This window comes from Diorhabda carinulata, chromosome 12, assembly GCF_026250575.1.
Source record: "Diorhabda carinulata isolate Delta chromosome 12, icDioCari1.1, whole genome shotgun sequence".
NCBI lineage: Eukaryota > Metazoa > Arthropoda > Insecta > Coleoptera > Chrysomelidae > Diorhabda > Diorhabda carinulata.
This window is the reverse complement of record NC_079471.1, coordinates 7357496-7377891: the sequence shown is the minus strand read 5'-3', so window position 1 is coordinate 7377891 and position 20396 is coordinate 7357496. Positions and strand designations below refer to the sequence as shown.

The 20396-nt window shown below is 32.0% G+C and overlaps 1 protein-coding gene across 32 annotated transcripts in view; it reads right to left on the bottom strand.

Moving 5' to 3' along the window:
• The window catches only part of LOC130899969 (disks large 1 tumor suppressor protein), a 1257949-nt gene that overhangs the window by 453788 nt on the left and 783765 nt on the right, over window positions 1–20396 (bottom strand). For 15 of the 32 annotated variants that reach the window (XM_057810209.1, XM_057810221.1, XM_057810205.1 and 12 more), the window contains one exon: window positions 3551–3757. In XM_057810209.1, the coding sequence (XP_057666192.1) occupies window positions 3551–3757 (207 nt within the window). Of the gene's footprint in view, window positions 1–3550; window positions 3758–7050; window positions 12996–20396 lie in introns of those variants that run through there. The other 17 variants (XM_057810210.1, XM_057810211.1, XM_057810217.1 and 14 more) reach the window with 5 other exon arrangements.

Here is a 20396-nt window from a genome sequence, read left to right as displayed (position 1 = left end):
TCCAACAATGAAGAGGTGATATAATGACTAATTTGAGGAGCTTTTCGATTCTTAGTATGAAAAGGGTATCGATCTTCTTGAACATCGCTGGGAAAAGTGTATGGAGCTAAAAAGAGATTACGTTTAAAAATGAATATACTTTTTTTTAAATTTTTGTGTTTTCTTTGTTGCGCCAGATACTTCTGGGACAATCCTCGTATTTCAAGTTGAATCAAACATGCTGATAACGTCTTAACTTGCCTCGAGTCACTTCGAAAATATTAAAACATTGAAATTTTTTATAATAGGATGAGAATATATTTGTGAAATTGTAGGAAATCAAATAGATTTTGCAATGACTTGTTTATTAAATATAGAATATTTTACTTTTGTCTACAAATGTAGTACTATGGTGAATATTAATTTCTATTTACACATTTTTATTTTTACATGAAAATATTCCGAGTACCAATCGAGTTAGATAATTCATACAAAACTTCTGGTGAAATTCACTTCTACCGCTACACCAACACTCACAATTACACTATATAATAATCAAATTATCGTCTTTAGAGACCAAAAGGTTAACCCAAACTTAGTAAGTTGATTTTTATGTACTAAATTTTTTGCCTAACGAATCCTTTCAACTATTCCAGCGGAAGAACCACTTATGAAGATTTTACTTCTGTTTCCTATCTAATAAACTATAAATTAGACTGTGAGAAATGGACCTTTGCCCCCTTTTCAAAGTATTCTCATATATGACAACCTCAATACTTTTATACGAAGTTTACTTATTACAATTATCGACAACTGACTTTTCCATATTCTGAAGCCAGATGCTCCTTGAACCGAATATTAACATATCTCCTATTTTGTCCTACATACTACTTGTCATAATCATTACAGCTAATTCCGTAAATATCGGTTTTTGGAACCTGTAATTTACGATAATATCCGTGAAGGTACATTTGTTGGGCAAATTAAAAGGCCTGTACGATTTGAGGACTACCTACCCCATTTGAAATATGGACGAACATTATCAAATAATGTGCCCTCTCCATTTAGTTGGAGATTTGTATTGGCCACAAATTTTATCGACGATAGTAAGCGTTGGTGACAGTTTTTATGGTTGCTCTACCAAAGAAGGTATCAAAAATATATTTGTTCAAACTAGATTAGACAACCGATCACCGTTACTTTTGTTAACATATCATTTTACGTGAAACACACGTTTCGTTACTCTGTGGAAGTTGTTTTCTATAAATGTCTTTTATAATTTCCTGTATTCTCTTTTTTATTAACAAATTTTCGTTTATATTGTGCTAAAAAGAAGTCACATATGGTATAGAATGCCTTAATTTGTGATTAGGATCAGTGAAGTCAAAAGCATTTATCATTATCTTCGGGATGATGGATGGAAAAAAAGTTAAAATGAAACAATTACAAAAAGTATTCAACAGAAATAATGATACACAATTTGCAGCCGCCCTGTTTCAACACAAAGGCTAGTTTTAACTGGATTTTAGTGCTTCATATATTGTAGTAAATCCAATGGTTATAATTGAGAAAGTTGATTAGTGAAATTTTCCGTATTCACTTTTCCAATTGTGTGAAACACGACCATAAAACTATTCACATTTCATATTCTCTGCAAACATATTTTTTGTGTTGTTCCTCGACGTTTTTATTTATTATTAGTAAATTAGTGAAACTATTAGTATAACTTTGTAACATAAAGGAGTATCAAAAAAAAACTTTTTTAATGATACTACTATGTCCAAAAATCCAGATAGATTTTTGCGGTCGTTTTTTGAAATCGTCCATCTTTGGAGTATTGCTCGCACATTTGGAGCTTAGGTCTCAAGTACACCCTGAGGATACTTGGACGGCTTAGAGCATAAAAGAAGATAACTCCACGGCAGATACTCTTCCGAACTGTCCAACATAAACATGAACACCGAGTTCGCCTGCAGACTTCGATAACGTCAATTTATCGGGACTCCTTTCTTTGGAGAAGTACAAGCTATCAAGGCACGTCTTTCCCAAACACAACAACCTACAGAAGTTCAAGATCAATATCATGACAGGCATTATTCTAACTACTCGAGAGTAATAAGGTTTACCTTGTTGTGCTAAATTTTTATGTAAAAAAATTTTGAGATGCTATAGAATTTCTAAACATGACTTTTTTTAATAGAAATTGATCTACTGATGCTATTTATAGGAATTACATCAATTAATAAATCTATATAATATAATAGGTAAAAATAGTTTATTGATAATATATAAAATAAATAAATTTGCTCTAAACTATCAATCACCTCTCGTTGTAATTAATACATCTCAATATTTCCCGAGGTTATTAAATGTAACATCGGTTATTTTGGCAAAGTAATAGTGGAGAAACACAAATAAATCTTTTCGTGTATGTTTCGGTTGTTCTATGAAACGATCCACGTACGTGAAAGACGTTCAGAAAGTTCATAAACGTCAGTAAATGTAGGAGAGATACAGGATATGATTATGCGAGGTCGTCGATTTAATTTTTGGCAATCTTTAAAAGAATTATTCAAAAACAAGATAAATTGAATTGAAGTAACAAACGATAAACAAGATTCAAGATTATTTCAATTCATTTCAAAGGATTTTTTAACCAGTTGCATATCGATGGTGAAAACTATTTATATTAACGTATTAAGGTTTCCGCTTGAATGAAACCTAATCACCAAACTATTTATTTTCAGGAAAGAAAAAAGGGGTAGTTGACAAAATGTGAAATAATTCAAATTTATACATTGAGTAGATTTCCTCCAGGGTTAGTCTGCAGCCTCCTAAATATTCTTTACAAGGTTAGATTAAACACAATACAAGGAACAACAAGTCCTTTCTTCAGACCTCGTCTGACGTTGAATTGGCGTGCCGACTACCTTCACCTTGTAGTCGTTATTGCATAGTGTCATAACCACCTGCCTTATTAGCTTGTCTGGCACACCAAATATACTCAGCGTTTCATAAAGGTAGCTTCTTTTTATGCTTTTGAAAGCTTGCCGGTAATCTTTTAAGAGTTGATGCACTTTTTGTTGTAACTTTTCTGTAGATAGGGCAGATGGCCCTAAAAAAATTTGGCCCTGCCTCAAACAGACAAACGAACGCCGCGCATCATTGTGTCCCATTTACTTAATACTAGGACTTTACCAAAGAAGCAAACTAATCAACATAATATTATCAGAATTATATATTTAGTTAGTTAATTTTGAGAGATCAGTATAGTGAAAAAATCACTGGAAAATAATATCTGAACTAAGAGTTTGTATCATAATTTCAATCAATTAGAAGCAGCCAATTTCCGTTTTGTACTCAGAGACAATAGAACTAGGTTTTAAACACGAAAGTTTTTTTTCAAATAGCTTTTTCTGATAAATAAGGCTAACTAAAGTATTTTCTATATCTCCTGGTTTTATTCAAATTTTATTAGAAGTTCTTCCATTTCTAAAGCCAGAAAAGTCTGCTCATTTCATGCAATCATTATCTAAACATTTCATTCTAGAATCACTTTAGTTTTACTCACCATTATCTGCGTGTGATCCTTCCCAATCTGCTGTTCTCTGTCGTTCGACACTCTAGTTCTAATATGACCCGACGAACCCCGATCCAGAGATCCTTGCCTCGAAACCCTTCCGCTTCCTTCGTGAGCAATGACCGTAGTAACGGCCGGATGTTGTTGAGGAGGCGAAGGGGGAGGCGGCATCTCGTCTTCTGCATAGCGAGATTTCTGCTGAAACAAAACACGTTGATAAAGCACACCATAATTCGATATTATATAATTTGATGAGTGTCAAAGAAGACTTGGTCTCGTATATTATCAATTTGAATTCATTTATTCAACGTGTATCTGCATTGATGGAAGTTGTGGAGGTTCTCATTTACCTGTTGGAAAATTCCCACCGAAAAATATGTTTTTTCCTTAAATAATCTGAAAGTTCTGAGCATTTGGGGGTGGGAAAATCTAATATAAGTAGGTAGGTCAAGGTAATAAGTTTTCTTTAACTAAATTAAGACGATTCATCACGAAAAAGTTGGTAAGTTTCAGTTCACCTTCAGTTTCTGAAGACGATAACTTAACGGTAATCGAAACGTGCTTCAGACAGTGTTGGTGTAGTATGAACAGTGTGTTCAGTATATTTTATTATTCTCTAGTTCTGTGACAGTCGTGATGCTAGTTTTGTGATATCTTATGACGTATCTACGATGTCGGAAAGGATGATTTGAGGAGTTTATATGTCGTCACACTGAAAGGACATGTCACATAAATATTGTACTAAAGTATAGTATATTTTTCTACTTGTTTTTTTTTGAAATATTATATTAAAGAGGCTTTTCTAGATAACGTTATTTTCCTTAGTTACTGAAGCTTGCTTCATTGGGTAGGACTCGCTTTTTAATTTATACCCTTTCGTTTTCTTCGGCAAGAACTTGTCTTACGGCCCTTATATACACTTTAGCAGTTGTAAACTTGATTAATACCACTCCCTATAAAGATGAGAGGCTCAATATCTCTGGAATGTATCGTTACCCTATCTACATTCTGGTACTTTTATTAGGCCAAAGCATTGTCTGTTATTTTTTACTTCTTTTGAGTTTTGTACTGCATACCTTAACCTCATCTTCTTATATTTATTTTAACTAGTGTTATAAGTATTTATACCAATTCTTTGTTATGAAATTCAATTTTTAATCATTTAACCTCGAATTAAATATGTCTGTTTTAACTTCAGTTTTATGAAAAGTAATGTTATTTTTTAATAAAATCAAGCTATTTGTTTATTTCGTAGAAAAAAAATTCCAAATATTTATCTAACTAAAACATAAGTGGCAGTGATTCCGAACAAATTGTTTTCTGTGTATTCAAAAAAAAAAATCGATACCGTTCACCACATTACAACATATTCTGACATTTATGGTAGACAGAACTTAATAATATTTTACCTCCTGGACACACCTGTTTGGAATGTGACAGTGATCATGCAACAATTGCACGATCCAACAAACAAATTGATAATAATCTACGTGACTTATTTCAACTTATTTGGATGTTGAAAAGCCAAAAAATGTTCAATGTAGTGAATTCAGACGCAAAAAGGTGAGGTGAGGCTAAAAATAAAGTGGATGACATTCACAAGAAAGTTTGGAACAATGTTCTTCAAGTACACATTGGATGAGATCTAAAACATGGAAAGGTAACGACGGGAAACAATAAACTGGACCCTTAAGGGAAAGAGAGACTTTTTTCAATGCTCAAATTCATAGAAAGCGATTGCAATTATTTTACCAAAATCTGTTCACCATTAGTGAAACCTCGTTTTTTCTTGAGTTAAAGGACAGTCAGAATTTTGTCAAAGAACGTCAAAAACTGTATGTTACTTTTTCTGGATTTAAGAAATCAATGAAGTTTGAGGTTCTCGAAGTTCTTGTGATCAAAATAAAATTAGATATCAATAAGTTTCACGTATGTTCTATGATGAGTTCAACATTCAAATGCAAAATAAAAAAAATATAACGTATCTGGATTTGCCATCGAGCCACAGATTTAATCCACATATTATTTGAAATAATATCCGGAAAGTAGTCTTTGAAACTATTAATGGATTCCGAAAGATGTTCTTGAATTGAAAAATTGATAGTGCTTGAAGATGTAAATCTTTTTCATCGTAGTTTCAAAAGATTTAAAATTTCCGCTTGAAAGTCGTTGTTTCCACATATTAACATATACCAAGTCTCTGTCTTTTAGCTCAAGCAGACGTTTTAAAAAGTTTTCTTCCCTCGAAAAATACAATACAAAATGAGAGGGAGCACTCCTCACAATTCGATATAAAGTCTGATATTTAGTAGACGAGACTAGAAATAAAAATTTCAATGAAAATGTTATAGATTTTTTGTTTTTTCACAATGTTCGTAAAGACCCAGCTGAATTTTTCTGAGACCCGGTGCTGGGTTGCGTTTCACACTTTGGGAAGAACAGCGCTCGGCAATAATGGGCATTAGAGAAAACGTCTACTATTTCAATTTCTTTAGGTAAATTTCTGATCTTAACCCTGCCACTATCGTGGTGGTAGATATAGTTCCAGTTGCTTGAAAACGTCATTATTTCTAATATTAACAATTTTTAATGTCTTGGTGGAGGTATTTATGTGAAATGAATTGAAATCCTTCAATATATGCTTTGGAATTAAATAGTTGGAAAGATTTATTTCTCTATCGCTCAGTTTGAGACGGATATCTTCGCTTAAGAACTCTTAGAGAGCAGTATTCGTGATAAATACACCGAGATACTTCTTGATGCATGCGAATGAACTTTTTTTTATTTTTTCCATCTATCTTTATTTTAGACTGATTTAGAGACACACATATTCGCAAATTCTACTATCATAATAAAGTTGAAAGTTTATATCAGATAATAAACGCCTAATTATCAACGATGATACAGCGCAATGTATAATGGAATACGACGCTGAAAACTGGGTGATCAATAACATAAATGGAAACGAAATAACAGCGCTGGTAATGGAGTATTGGCGTAGAAGTTGCGGATTGACGGTACATGACAGAATAGCGAATAATGAGATATGTAGACGGATGAACATGAATACGAGTGCTATTGAATATACTGAGGAAATTGTTGTAGTATATCCATGACCGACTGTGGCTCCATGGTTAGTAACCATGGATCAGAACCTCAAAATATATCGATGAAGCAATGAGGAAGAGGGAATTACAGGACGGCTTCTAGGAGGACAGAGATAGATGGAAAACACCATTGAGAAAAGGGAGACAGTCTTAGTTGTAAAAACCCGTATATATTTATTTATTATTTTGTGATGTGTTATGCTTCAAGGTCTCTTGAGACCTAGAATCAAGACAAATCATCACGAAAAACATATAAAAACGTTTAATAAGTAAAAAGTTATATATAACAAGTTTCTGAAACGTTTGCGTCAATACACCAAACATTCTGTATATTTTGTAATCAATAAACATAAATTCTACAATGATAAGTATATATGTCCATACCTGTACTTTATCTCCGGCCCAGCAGCACGAGCAATTCGAATCGTGATGTACTTTGGAACTAGTACTACCTCTACAATTTGGACCTGATATGGCCACTTCTCTTTTTATAAACTTTTGTCTATGTTTACGAACTTTACTCGGCACTCCGTACATATAGTTTGAAAAGCGTCTTTGAGAATGACGTACGATTGATACCCAATCAATCATTTTCTCGAAATTAAACCAAACTTTATTAAAAACACGACACCAAATTTAACATTTTCTATTAATCGTGCTTGAATGATGATTTATAGAAACATTGAGTTACATAACCGGCGAAATTAGCTCACGATAATAAATATATTTTCACAGATTCCTGATCACAATTTTTAATTATTTTGTATCTATATAATTGAGTTATTAGATATCAGATGATAATAAACTTTGTACGTTCCTAGAAACTGAAATTAAAAAGCTTTTAATGAAGAATATTAGCTTTTCTGAAATCAATCTGTAGTAGGTTACAAACGTGAGAAGATATAAGTCATAGATGTTGATTACCACAAAAAAATTTCTATCCGTCTTTCAAAACTAGTTTTAAATCTGAAGAGAACAAGCATCAAGACGATTAAGAAACATAAACATATGAAAAGATTAAAGGAAGAGGAAATAAAAGAAATTTATAAAATAAAATAGATGATAGTCTAATATATGGTTTATAAAAAACTAATAATAACAGAAATACCAAAGAAAAAATCGAAAAATATTGCAATGGCTTGGATTGGCTACTGAAAAGATTTCGACAGTGTCCCACGTAGCTGGATAGAAAACAAGTATTCTACGTAGACAGAGGAATCCTTCATTTCTGCGTAATTACCATGAAAAATACTTCTCAATCTTCAAGCGGTCAGAGAAAAAGCATTTTTCAAGGTCACTTCCTGTCGCAATTTCTTTTTTGCATGACCATGTTTCCTCTGACAAGAAAACTTAAAGAATCAGTAAAAGAATATTTATATAGCTCTAACTTTGATTCCCTCATACTATGGACGATGTAAAAGTATGTGCAAAGGACGAAACAACTCATTTCAATCATAAATGGCTGACACAAAGTATTAAAATCGATTTTGGAATCCATACATGTGCCAGAATAATAATATAAAGAGGGCAAGGAGGAAGAAAGGATCAATCAGGTTACGGAGGATAAAAAATAACTAGAGTGTGGCAAAATCTTCAAATATTTTGGCCTACTAGAAACTAAAAATAGTACATGATTGATTGAAAAAAATAAAGAAAAGGGACATACAATCATTATCGTCCGAAAAGTTTTGCTAACAAAGCTAATTTGGAAATTCAAAATTTTGGTAGTGGAAACCTCAACCCTCCTCATATTAGAATAAAGTTGGGTTATAAACTCTTAAGTTTGCTTTGGAAACTGTTTATAGTTCCTCTCTTGCTATCGTCGTTAAGTATTCAATTGGATGGCCCTATTTGGACTAATTAGAAATGTCATTACACAAAACTATAAAATAATATTACTATTTATACATATAATTTGCATGGTAGAACCATGGTAATTTGTTTCAATTGTTTATAGCAATTCCTAGATTTGTTAATATTGTTTCTATCCTAGTTATGGTTGAATTTGTTTATTGTTGCTGTGTGTGCTTGGATACTTGCTTTCATTAGCTATAAGCTGGAACGCGACCGTCGAACATAAATGACCATCAAGTGTGAACTTGTTTGTGTAGAAGTTTATAAATTCAAATTGAAGCTTGAGAATTATCGATTGGACAAGAAAACTATCAATAACATACAAGCTAATTCACAGAAGATCAAAAGTATATAGGCTATATGCGATGAGGATACAAGATGGTAAAGGACTCATGCAAATAATAGACAGTGAAAAATAATCAGAACTACTTACGATGTATAAATAAATATAATGTATAAGGAACATACTCGTTAGCTTGGAGAAAACAACGGAACAATAACCATAGAAGACCAAGCAAAAATATTCCCAAACCATCAACTAAAGATGAAACAACATAAAAGAAATAAAAACAAACATGCATACTACGAGATGCATGAGCAATTTTATGTCGAATAGAAAGAGCTAAAAAATAGTGTAGAGCCTTTCTATTGACGGTTAGAAAAGGCGTTTGAAATGCATTTCACTGCAAAATGGAAATAAATTTGCATTAATTCCAATTGTTCATTCAATAGAACTAAAAGAAAAATAATTGCTCGGAGCATCAATGGATTCTGGATCTGTGTGGATCCGAAAATGGTTTATTTTCTAGTAAGTCAACAAATCATATTTCCACCTTTATATATTAAGGTAGGAAGGAGAAAGCAATTTGTCAAAACTTTGGACAAGAAAGGGTATGTTTTAATTACATTTTCCGATAACCACTATAAAATAAGACATATTTCATACAGTTTCCACTTATTGAAAATTTTAAATTGCAAACAATGTCAACACAGAAACGAACGCATACCCGTGTGGAATGGAAAATTTGAGAAATTTGATTGGCCGACGGCTGTGTGTTTTTATTTTGCACAGAAAATCCATGATTATCGACATTTTTTTAAATTTGACTTTTGAACCGTTGACAAGTAACAGCGAATTCGAGAGAATTATGGAATTTTTTGTAACTTGAAAAATAAACACTAACTGCGTTTTTTATGTGCTTCGAATCTGAATTCTGCAAACTTATGCGGAAACTTCCATTTTCAACACTTTTTATAAAATATACTATTGTAAAAAACTTCATAATCTCAGAATGAGACAGGTTGAAGATGGAACATATTTCAACAAATAAGGCATTTCACAAAGTTATCACTGTTTCGGAAAATGAAGTTGGACAAGTTTTTTGTTAATTAACCAAGAAAAAGCAAATTATGATGAAATTGTGCAAAATATGCAGCCGTTTTCAGTTTCTAGGAGCAAATATAAGTATCAAGTTATTCTATCTCTGCATTTATTTAGATAAATTTTAATATTAACTATGTTTCAAACATTTTCATCTCTCTTTACTCGATGTATTCTTATCTTTTAAAACACAACTGACTTTATAAATAGTATTTTTGCTTCTATTTTTTCTATAGAATGATCAGAGTGCGAGGAAATAAAAACGTTTACATATAAATGTATTGAAATATTTTTATGATTTTAAATGTTCTTGATTTTAGGTCTCTTCTGTTTTAAAATTTTTGGAATAAAGATAAAATTTGACGTTTCGACTTTTATTTAAGTCTGTATATAATAATATTTTTATAAAGACTTAAATCAAAGGCGAAACGTCAATTTTTATCTTTTCTTTAAAAAATTATTAGATAAGAAAACTAATTTTAAAACAGGAGAGACCTAAAATCAAGAACATTCAAAAGCATAAACATATCAAAATGTCTAAGAAATGAGTAATTGAGAAATTTATATTGAAATATTCTAACATTTGATAGGAACGGATAGAGATATCATTTGTTGCCGTTTATTTCACAGGAAAAGGTAATTAGTGGATATGAAAAGAGATTAATTTGAATATAGAATCCTAGAATCTATCACTGTATGAGATCAAGTCTCAAAATATACAAAGTGTGCCTAAAAAGTGCTCTTATGGAAGAAACAAAACAGAAGATACGAAAAAATTATGTGCACTAGCCTTCTAAATAATCTCCTTTGGAAACATTCATAGAGCTTTCGAAAACCGACAGATTTTTCCTTCTTCACGCGGAAATTCCGTATGCGTCAGGTCAGGGCACTATAGTTATTGATCCAGAGCAGTTACGCCACGAGGATTGCAGAGTGAGCAGGCGGGTCATTCTGGATAAGTATCCACTGCTAGGTTTTGTTGCAACCGTTTCACAACTTCTTCTTAAAATGCGGGTTTCACGGTTTCAGGCAAAGAAATGAATTCCTGATCGATGAATTGGATTTTTGACAATCATATTGCATTGCATTGATTTCCGTTTTGAATCTGGATCGAACTGGTAGCGCCAGGTTTCATTTTCCGTGATGATAATTCGCAAGAAGAATGTATTCGGATCTCTTTGTCGACGACCAATCCAACCGTGGCTCATCCTTTCTAGCGAGGAAAAGAATCTACGAGTGTCATTAGCCATTTTTGCTAATTTCAAATAGAACTTGATGTTTACTATTTACTACAATGCAGGTTTTACTTTTGCAGCCACAACGCCTAGTGTTAGATGGAGCTCCTTAACATACCCCTGGATAGTTATGTGGAGGCGCGTGCGTGTAACACATGTTGCCGTTGAAATAACCGACGATTCATCGATATTTTTTGACACACTGTTAACTATCATTCGGAACGAAAAATCATTTTATCAGAAAAACTGAGAATATTCTTTGTTTTTATCATTATTATAATTGAATAAAAGTAGAAACAATTAATAATGAATATGAAGAATTTTGTGGATTAAAAAAAAAATGAAGAAGATATGACTATTAGTTGTTTTGAAGTTCAAAGTAAGGAAGATCATATCCAGCAAACGTTTTTTAGCCATTGGATTGGTATATAAAAAAGATATTTCTTACCGATGAGGGCCACTTTCGAATGGTATTAAAGACTCAAAATAAAACTGTCCAAGAGTTTTTTAAAATGCCAACGTTTCGATCTTTCATTTGATCTTTATAAGGCTCTTTAAATGATTAAACGTCAGTCGAAAAATACAATAAATATATACATATTCCGCATGAAGAGATAATAATTAAAAAAGCAACACCATTCAAAAATACACATGCATTCTCTATTGATATACATATGGAGTATGAACTGTTTAAGTGCAAGACCCTACACATCGAGAAGGGTATTGTCATAAACGAAAATATACAACCATCCAATGGAGATATCGTACAGGTAATGGAAAACGGGGAAACCTACAAATACCTGGAAGCCAGTTTATTGAATCACAAGTAAGCAAAAGTTAGAATCTAGGATCAATGCACAAAAAGACGCCGACAATTTTGTCGAGGAAATCACCTTCGCCATGCTTTTATTAACTCACACTTTCAGAATCCTGAAATAGAACGAAAACAGAGCTAGAAGGTATTCAGACGTTAACACGAACAACGTTAACGAAGAATGACAACTACCACTTAAAGTTGTCCACTATGAGAACAAAATTAACCTGAAAAGAGGGTGGAAAAGGGCTCATTGATAATGCCAGCTTACACTTCCGACGGGTTGAAAAAGCATGTGAATTCTTTTAGAGAAAATCAGTAACCACAGTCCTACATCGGATTATGTAAATGCAAATCGGATATGATTTACTCGCCTCTGAACCTTTCCTCGTCAGAATCTGCCTTTAAGTTAATATTAGATACCGAGAACCTAGAACAATGGTCACAGAAGTCATTAAAGGGTAGATAACATCACGACCTCAACCAGCCATATGTAGGGCTTACTAGCGGAATCCTCTTTCCAGAAATCGATCGCTTTTTGATGATTATTTATCATTATAATGAAATTTACTGAGAGATTAAAGACAAAATTGTGGAAATATTATAAAATTGGTTGGCCCTTTAGCTCGGCTTCAGTATTGATTCAAATGAAATAAGGTACAAATTATAGTAAAATTTGATTTCATATGAATAATTATGAAACATAAATTTTTCTCACCAAAATATTAATTTGTTTTAACGTATATCTTGAACGAAATATACTTTAATATTTACGTATCAATCAAGCACTTCCTGTGAATATAATGTACTAGATTCGTCAAAATATATTAAACTATCAAAGCTGTGAAGAATTTTAATGTTTTTAATTAATTAACGAAATCACACGCACATTTTTCAGTATAGCAAATGCCGAGCACTCTTCTCCGTTTTCCTCTTTGAACAATTCTAATTTTTATCGGCTCGTTTAACTGAATTCATGATAGCGTTTTCACGACTATTTGGTGATCTTGCGCGATATTGGGCGTCGGGACGCCTCGTACACACTAAAAGCATACACTTTTACATGCTGCTGGAAACCTGATTCTCAAGCTGTTAACGAAATCGAAATTACGACGTAGTTCTAAGCTCATTTGGACGTACTTCCTGAATAAATTTTAGGTGAGTGAAAAAAATTGTGAGTCCTAATTAACTCACATTCTATTTGGCAATTGAATCTGAATTTGTAAACAAGCGTCGCAAACTTGTATTTTAAATAGCAGATGTGGTAAAATTTTCATTTCTTAGGGGCGATTTATTCTGTAAAATTCAGTTTTGGTAAGACAAAGTGCAGCAATTTTTCCATCCAAAATTTGGCTTATACAAGATGTTTCAATAAAAAGAAATCCCATCACTAGGATAGATAGAAAACTAAAAAATATTTGGGGTTTGCTTAGTAAAAAATTCTCGTAACGTCATCCGTATTCAAGATAAAGGGCGTCGACAAAAAATTATACACATCCACTGGCAACATTGTATTGAAATTTTAAAAGAATATGTTTTGGAAGCTGATACATCCAATGAATTTGTTTTTATGTCTGATTCTCATAGATAGTGTTAGTTACACGGTTCGTACCAAGTGGTATTGAAAATATTATTAAGCAAAATTTCAAGTGAACTTAAACATCGTTTAATTTCACACCAAAGGCTAAAACTCGATACTGTGTACTGTTTTCGGAATATTTTTATTTGAAAATTATGAAGTAATAACCAATACGAGAAAACCCCAAATATTTTTAAGTTTTCTATCTATCCTAGAGATGGGATCACCTTTTTGTCTCACTCTGTATAACCTTATGACAATTCTCCAAATTCCAAATGTTGATAAGTTAAGATGTTTTGTTTTGATCCCATTCATAGAAGAAAATGTGGAAACACTTTAATATGTTGATCCAAAAAGAATTGCAACAAGCATCAATTCTCTGAATATTTGAATATTTATCTATTATTATCAGTTTCCAAAAATTACAATATGAAATAAGTGAAGATTTATTTGAAATTCATCATTGTTATTTCTACTTCCAAGTCTGCTGAATTTGTACTACAAAGAGTTAAGTTATACTTAATATATCGTGGTTATCATTAAAGAGCTAAGACAAATAACTGGAAAAATCTTTAAGTTCACTTATTATTAACAATCTAACAATTTCGTTGAGAATCAATATAAATATGAACATATGTGTTCAAAAAAGGTTTCTTATTTAGTTTCTCTTCATCTTTACCCTGTAGTTGTAGATTAGTTGGTGCAATTTTTCACAAAAACAAAAAAGATTCAAAATCAAGTCTTGATCTTCTAATTAATGATATGAAACATGTTTAGTTTGTGAATATAAGAATATTTCTGACAGAAGTCAAATGTAGCCTAACTGAACCATTCTACATCTGTGTTCATCGCCATTTTTTCAGCAAAGCACGTGACAAACTTTCGATCTCAAAGAATTCACTGCAATGTCCATAACATGATAGAATTCTAGTACTTCAGAACACAACGAAGCCACTTTCTATTACCAATGATTGGTGGAGCACCATGAGTAGTTATAGAAACCAATTCGCAAATCGGGAAATTTGTATGAGCAACAATTTTTTAATGAGGATAATTATTCTGACCTCTCGTGGGTTATTGCATTGGAATAATGGTTAATAATTCTTCTATGGTCGATATATGATCGAGAACCATTCGTATAAAAACAAATAAAAGTCTTTAATTTCTTATTTCTTAGGCATTTTGATATGTTTATGTTTCATTTTCTGTGTCAAAATTCGTTTTTTTTTTCAATAATTTTGAAAGATTTGAAATATATATTAATCAATAGATCACCTAAATCATGAACATCCAAATTAGAATAAAATCAAAATAGATTTTTTTTTTCTAATAAGAAAAATATTTTAATTTTATATATGTAGCAAAACAAATCAATTAAATTATTTGTAGTTTTTATCATTAATAGCTTTTTCATTCTCATGAATATAAACCATTTTTAAAAATTTTCTTTTTCGTGTATTAGATTTCGTTTCAGGAATTTTTGAATCTTTATAATTGAATTTATGTTTTTTTGATATTTCGTGGTGCGTTAATGTTTGAATTTTTTATCGTATTGATGACCTTTTATTTATTTTCTAAATACTAAGATGTCTGCTTTATGTAGACAGCGCGCGTCACAATTAGTACAAGGCACATAGTTGTTGGGGAAGTCCCATGATGACATGAATTTTTCAAAGTTCAAATGTCAGAAGGTTTAGTATACGATTCTGTTGTTATTGTTAATTTTATATAATGTGATAACAAGAAGATTGATTCTATTATTTTGCTCGACCAGGATTGTTTTTTATGATAAGAATTGAATTTTTTACTTATGTTTTCAATTTGATTCTTTGGTACGGCAGTAATGCAATCATCTACATATCGAAGAAAAACTGAAATATTTATATCTTGCTTAGGACAATTTCCTCAAGATCTCCCATCACCATATTTTGATAAAGACTGAAATAAGTCGAAATGTCAATTTTTATCAATCTTTCAAAAATTATTGAGGAGACCTAAATTCAAGAACATTTAGAAGCATTAACAAATAAATGTATAGTGCCGATAAAGTCTAAAGATACGTCAAGCTGTAGTGAAAATACAATTTATTTGTTAATATTTTCTTTTAAAATATCTTCAGGATTTTGGCTATTTCCTTCTTCTCTACGCATAACTTTATTTCGCAATAACAATATATTTGGTGTGGATGTCATTATTTCCGATTTATTTTCAAAACTTCTAAAGCTTTAACAAAAGCCTACTTTTATACTTCCCTATCTCGAAACGGTTTATAATGCTGTTCAATTAAAGTATTAGCAACTTTAAATGAATTTTCTAAAATGTCTTTCAACGTTTGCTTTGCCAAATAGACACACTGTTGTATTGCAAAAAAATATACGCATTTATCTGAGAAGAGAGAGGCCGAAAACTCACATAGTATTCCACATAATACTCAATCCAATGAGATGATTCTGCGAAAACAATCCAAAACCTGTAATCAGTACTTGGTCAGCAGAGCTTCGCCCTAAACTTTGAGGTTTAATTCAGAATCTTACTTAAAAGTGTTCAAGTTTTAACTCCTTAAAACCATAAAGTAAAATGCTTAATTTTAGCTTGGGGGTTAGTTCCAAAATATTCGCTGTGGACGTATTGGTCACTCCTGATTTATAGGATATAACAAAAAGAATATTTCTTCGATAGAAATTGATTTCGTTAATATTTGAAAAAGTGAAAATTATCCATGAATTGGACATATCCCCAACGACTATATACACGTATGAATATTGCACATGTCATAATATATCATTGGAAAGAAAAGTTACATAGGGCAAAAGCTATTTAATAATTATTTTCTAACACTTTCTTGACATGATGCATTTTGAGAAAAAAATTGTTTACCAAAGAAGGGGTGACGGAAGGCAGACAAATTTTGAGTTAAAAATATCTAATCCAAATACCTAGAAAGAAATTGGTACCAAATAAATTTTTAACAGAAATATTATTCACAATTTGCGTTGAAGTAGTCGTTTCCCCCAAAAGAATGCAAGGTTACCTTCTTATTTTCCCGCCTTTGTAGGATTGCTGCAGAACGTGGAAATAAACTTCAACAAATTAATAAGCTTTACTATTTTTCGTTTCCATTTGAAGGTTGAAACCCATAAGGAAGAGTTCTCTTGACCTTCACCTTCATGGTTATAGGATACATATGGAGCTTCTTTTAGAGGCAAAATATGACTTGAAGACATAAGCTCTTACAAAGTACCGGGAGGGTATAAATAAGGCGAAAAGATGGCGATGGTGATCGAAAACATCAGAAATGCAAATATCCTGAAGGAAACCAACATGACCGCATAGTCATAACCAAATAGATCAAATTAATCACGAGAAATTCCACCTCTAGACGTATATGACTTATATGAGAATTCAGAAGATTAGCGGGACCTTCGCTTTAAAGAAGGCATCACTTCGCTTAAAAAAACTTAAAACAAGCAGACATACAAATTCCTTTGGTATCCAAACGACAAGTAACTAAAAAAGGAGAAAAGCTAATTCTTGAAAATCATGTTGAAATAACAATTTGAAACACACGAAATTTTTTGCAAAGTACAAAGGAATTGGGATTCCTATTTATAGATCCTCCAATATGTAGATGACCAGGTAATATGTGCAAACGACAGAGATGACTTAGAATACATGGCAAGCAAACTAAAGGAAGAATGCGATTGCAGATGGACGTAGAAAAGACACAATACTATAATACAACGAAATTATAACGAAATGTGACAACTATGAATATCTAGGAGTTATTTTTGACAAAGATGGGACAGATGATACAGAAATAAAATTTAGATAAAACAGAGCAAGAATAATAACATCACTAAATGGAATACTGTAGAATTCTAGAACAGAAAACAACAAAAACTAAGGATCTACAATAATTAATGATTGTAAGTTGGTATATGGATCGGAAACGTGGAGAATAGAAGAACAAGTAAAGAAAAAAAAGAAATCACGGAAATGGAGGCCCTGAGAAGACCAAATAGAATGTTAACGTTAGATCGGGTCAGCAACGACACAAAAAAAGGAACAAATGAACCAGAAAGAAACAATTATAGAACATATTGAGAAAAAGCAGTTGATTTGATACGAGCACGTATAGAGGATGAGATAGAAAAGTGTCAAAAAAAAATGAAGTAGATCCCACAATAAAACAGAAAGAGAGAAAGACCAATATTATCATGGATGCACAGAATAAGAACATCACTAACTATTTGAAATCTGAACGATATGAATTGCAGCGAAAGAAAAAAGTGGCAATTAGGCATCAGAAAACGAAGTAGGACGTTTTGAACCCGAATTTATATATATTTTTCGTATAATAAAGCTAATTATTTGCATTCTGTATAATCAACAGCGAATTAGCATTAAAAATAAAATCAAATGATGGTTGTATAATTGGATATCTTGAAGTTGTTAATGTAAATAATCAGAAAAATGCGAATAAATAAATACAGTTCTTGGAATAGTTTGTTAATAGTTTCTGACCAAATTAATGTTGAAAGCACAGACTAATATTCTGGTTTGTTTAGATCTGCTTTATGTTCATTTCAGTATTACAAAATGTGCATTTTTAAGGGGCATCACAAATATTGGTGATATCTTCAATTAAAAGAATCCAGATATTTGGTTTAACTACAAAAAACAGATGTTCAATTGATGTCAAATTTTCCGTTTGAGTAAAACAGGTAACATAGACTTTATTAGAACATCAATAATTTCTATTTTCATATATAATTCTGAGAAGAAGCTGTACAAACTTGAAAACAATTAATAACTGTGTCACTTATTAAAATATGTTTTTGAAAAGATAACCTGGGGTTGCAGAAATAAATAAATATAAATAAAAAGTTCAAGAATAAAAGTAATGCATGTAAAAAACAATACCAACAGTGATTTTCCATTATTTTAAAAACCAACTTTATATCTTAAAAGCATTTTTCTTGTATAGCTATATACCGGCCGGATCGTTGTTCTTACTTTTGATAGCAGCACCGGAAGTCTCTTGATTAAGGCGCAAATTTCTTCAGTTTTTCTCAAATGAGTTGTGACAAAATATTGACACAAATATTTCGCGTTTCCAAATAACTTCAAAATTTTGTTGTTTAACGACGGTCTAATTTCATAGGAGCCCCCACACATTCAACGTTTCAATTATATGCATAAAACTAGCTCTTGACGAGTAATTTACCCCAAATGCCTGTTTCACACTCACCTATTCACACAATTCTAAATTCCAGTGCTCCATTGTTGTAAAACGATCTAAAACCTGTCCGTATGCTGATGAAACAGGTAGTTATGAGATAGAAAGGATAAACAACCCGATACCCAATCACTCGCAGTATTTTCAGCCTCTTTACTTTCACATACCCTTCTCATATCAATTAAACAAGATCCAGACAAAATTGAAAATACTGAAAGTTACCTCAGTTTATCGTGAATTCATCAAAATGTTTGACTACGAGGATGGTCGCAGAAAAATCTGGCATGACCTAGAGATGGCGGTAGTTGCTTGAAAAATACCACTATATTAGAAAGTACACAACCAGTATATATTTCGAATTTGAAGACGCCACGTTGTTTAGTATTTGTTTGGCAGCTATCAATAGTGAAAGTTTCCAGTGAACTTGAGAACATGGCAAAAATTGCTCATCGTTATGTGATACAATACTTTTATTTGAAAGGCCTTAGCTCAACCAGAATAAAAGCTGAACTAGATTCTACTCTGAGTGAGACTACTTCTTAGTTATCAACAGAGTTAAAACAAGATCGTATGACCTGCGAAGACCAGTCACGCAGTGGTCGACTAAATGAGGTGACAACTCCAGAAATGTTGAGGAAAATCTACCGAGCGGTATTGGATGATCGTCTACTGAAAGTGCGCAAGCTACCAGAGAGAATAGACATTTCAAAAAATGCGTTACATCGCATATTAACTGAAAATTTGGATAGAAGAAAGCTCTGCGCAAGTTGGGTGCCGCTTTTGCTCACAATGGAACAAAAACAACATCGTGAAACAAGACCTAGAGATGGAGGTAGTTGCTTGCAAAATATCACTATAATAGGAAATAAACAATCTATTCCACCAATAATGAACGTTTTCAGTGCATTCTGTGATACGATACTTTCGTTTGGAAGGCTTTATCTCAATCGATATAGAAGTTAAACTAGATTCTACTCTGGATCAGACTGTTCCTTCGTTATCAATAGTGAAATAGTAGCGGTAGCGGTGTTTGAACTAGACGATTTGGAACGTGAATAAAAAATTTGCCTTAAAACAGTTTAACAAAACTGAATAGGAAGAAATGAAATAATAAAGTTTAAATCCACAATAGTTGAAATGCACTATGAAATAATAAATTTTTTGTTGCAAATCTTGATGCAATTGGTTTATAAGATTTTAATTTTTCTCGTTCAAGTGGTTAAGTAAGTTTTATATGTCTTTGGGAGAGTAGAGCTATACACGAGCACTGGATAAGAAAAAATTGGCTTTTGAGAGAAGCTTAAGAAGAATTTAACCTTCAACCATCACATATAAAACTGGACATAAAGAAACAGATCGGTAAATCACTAGGTAAAGAAACTGTTTTTATCACATCCGCCAAAAAATTTCTATGCAACAGAGTAAAACCAGTATTTACGTATGGTCCCCAACTTGAGCAACAAAATGATTCTCAATTTAGAAATTCTATACTGAGTTAGAAGTGAATGGTTGACCATCGTTTCTCTGCAGAATTTTTTTGGAAATAGAAAATTTAAAAATTATATTGAACTTGTAGAAAACTTTTTGCTACAATTGAAAAATTTGGGGTACAATATGAGTAAACTTCA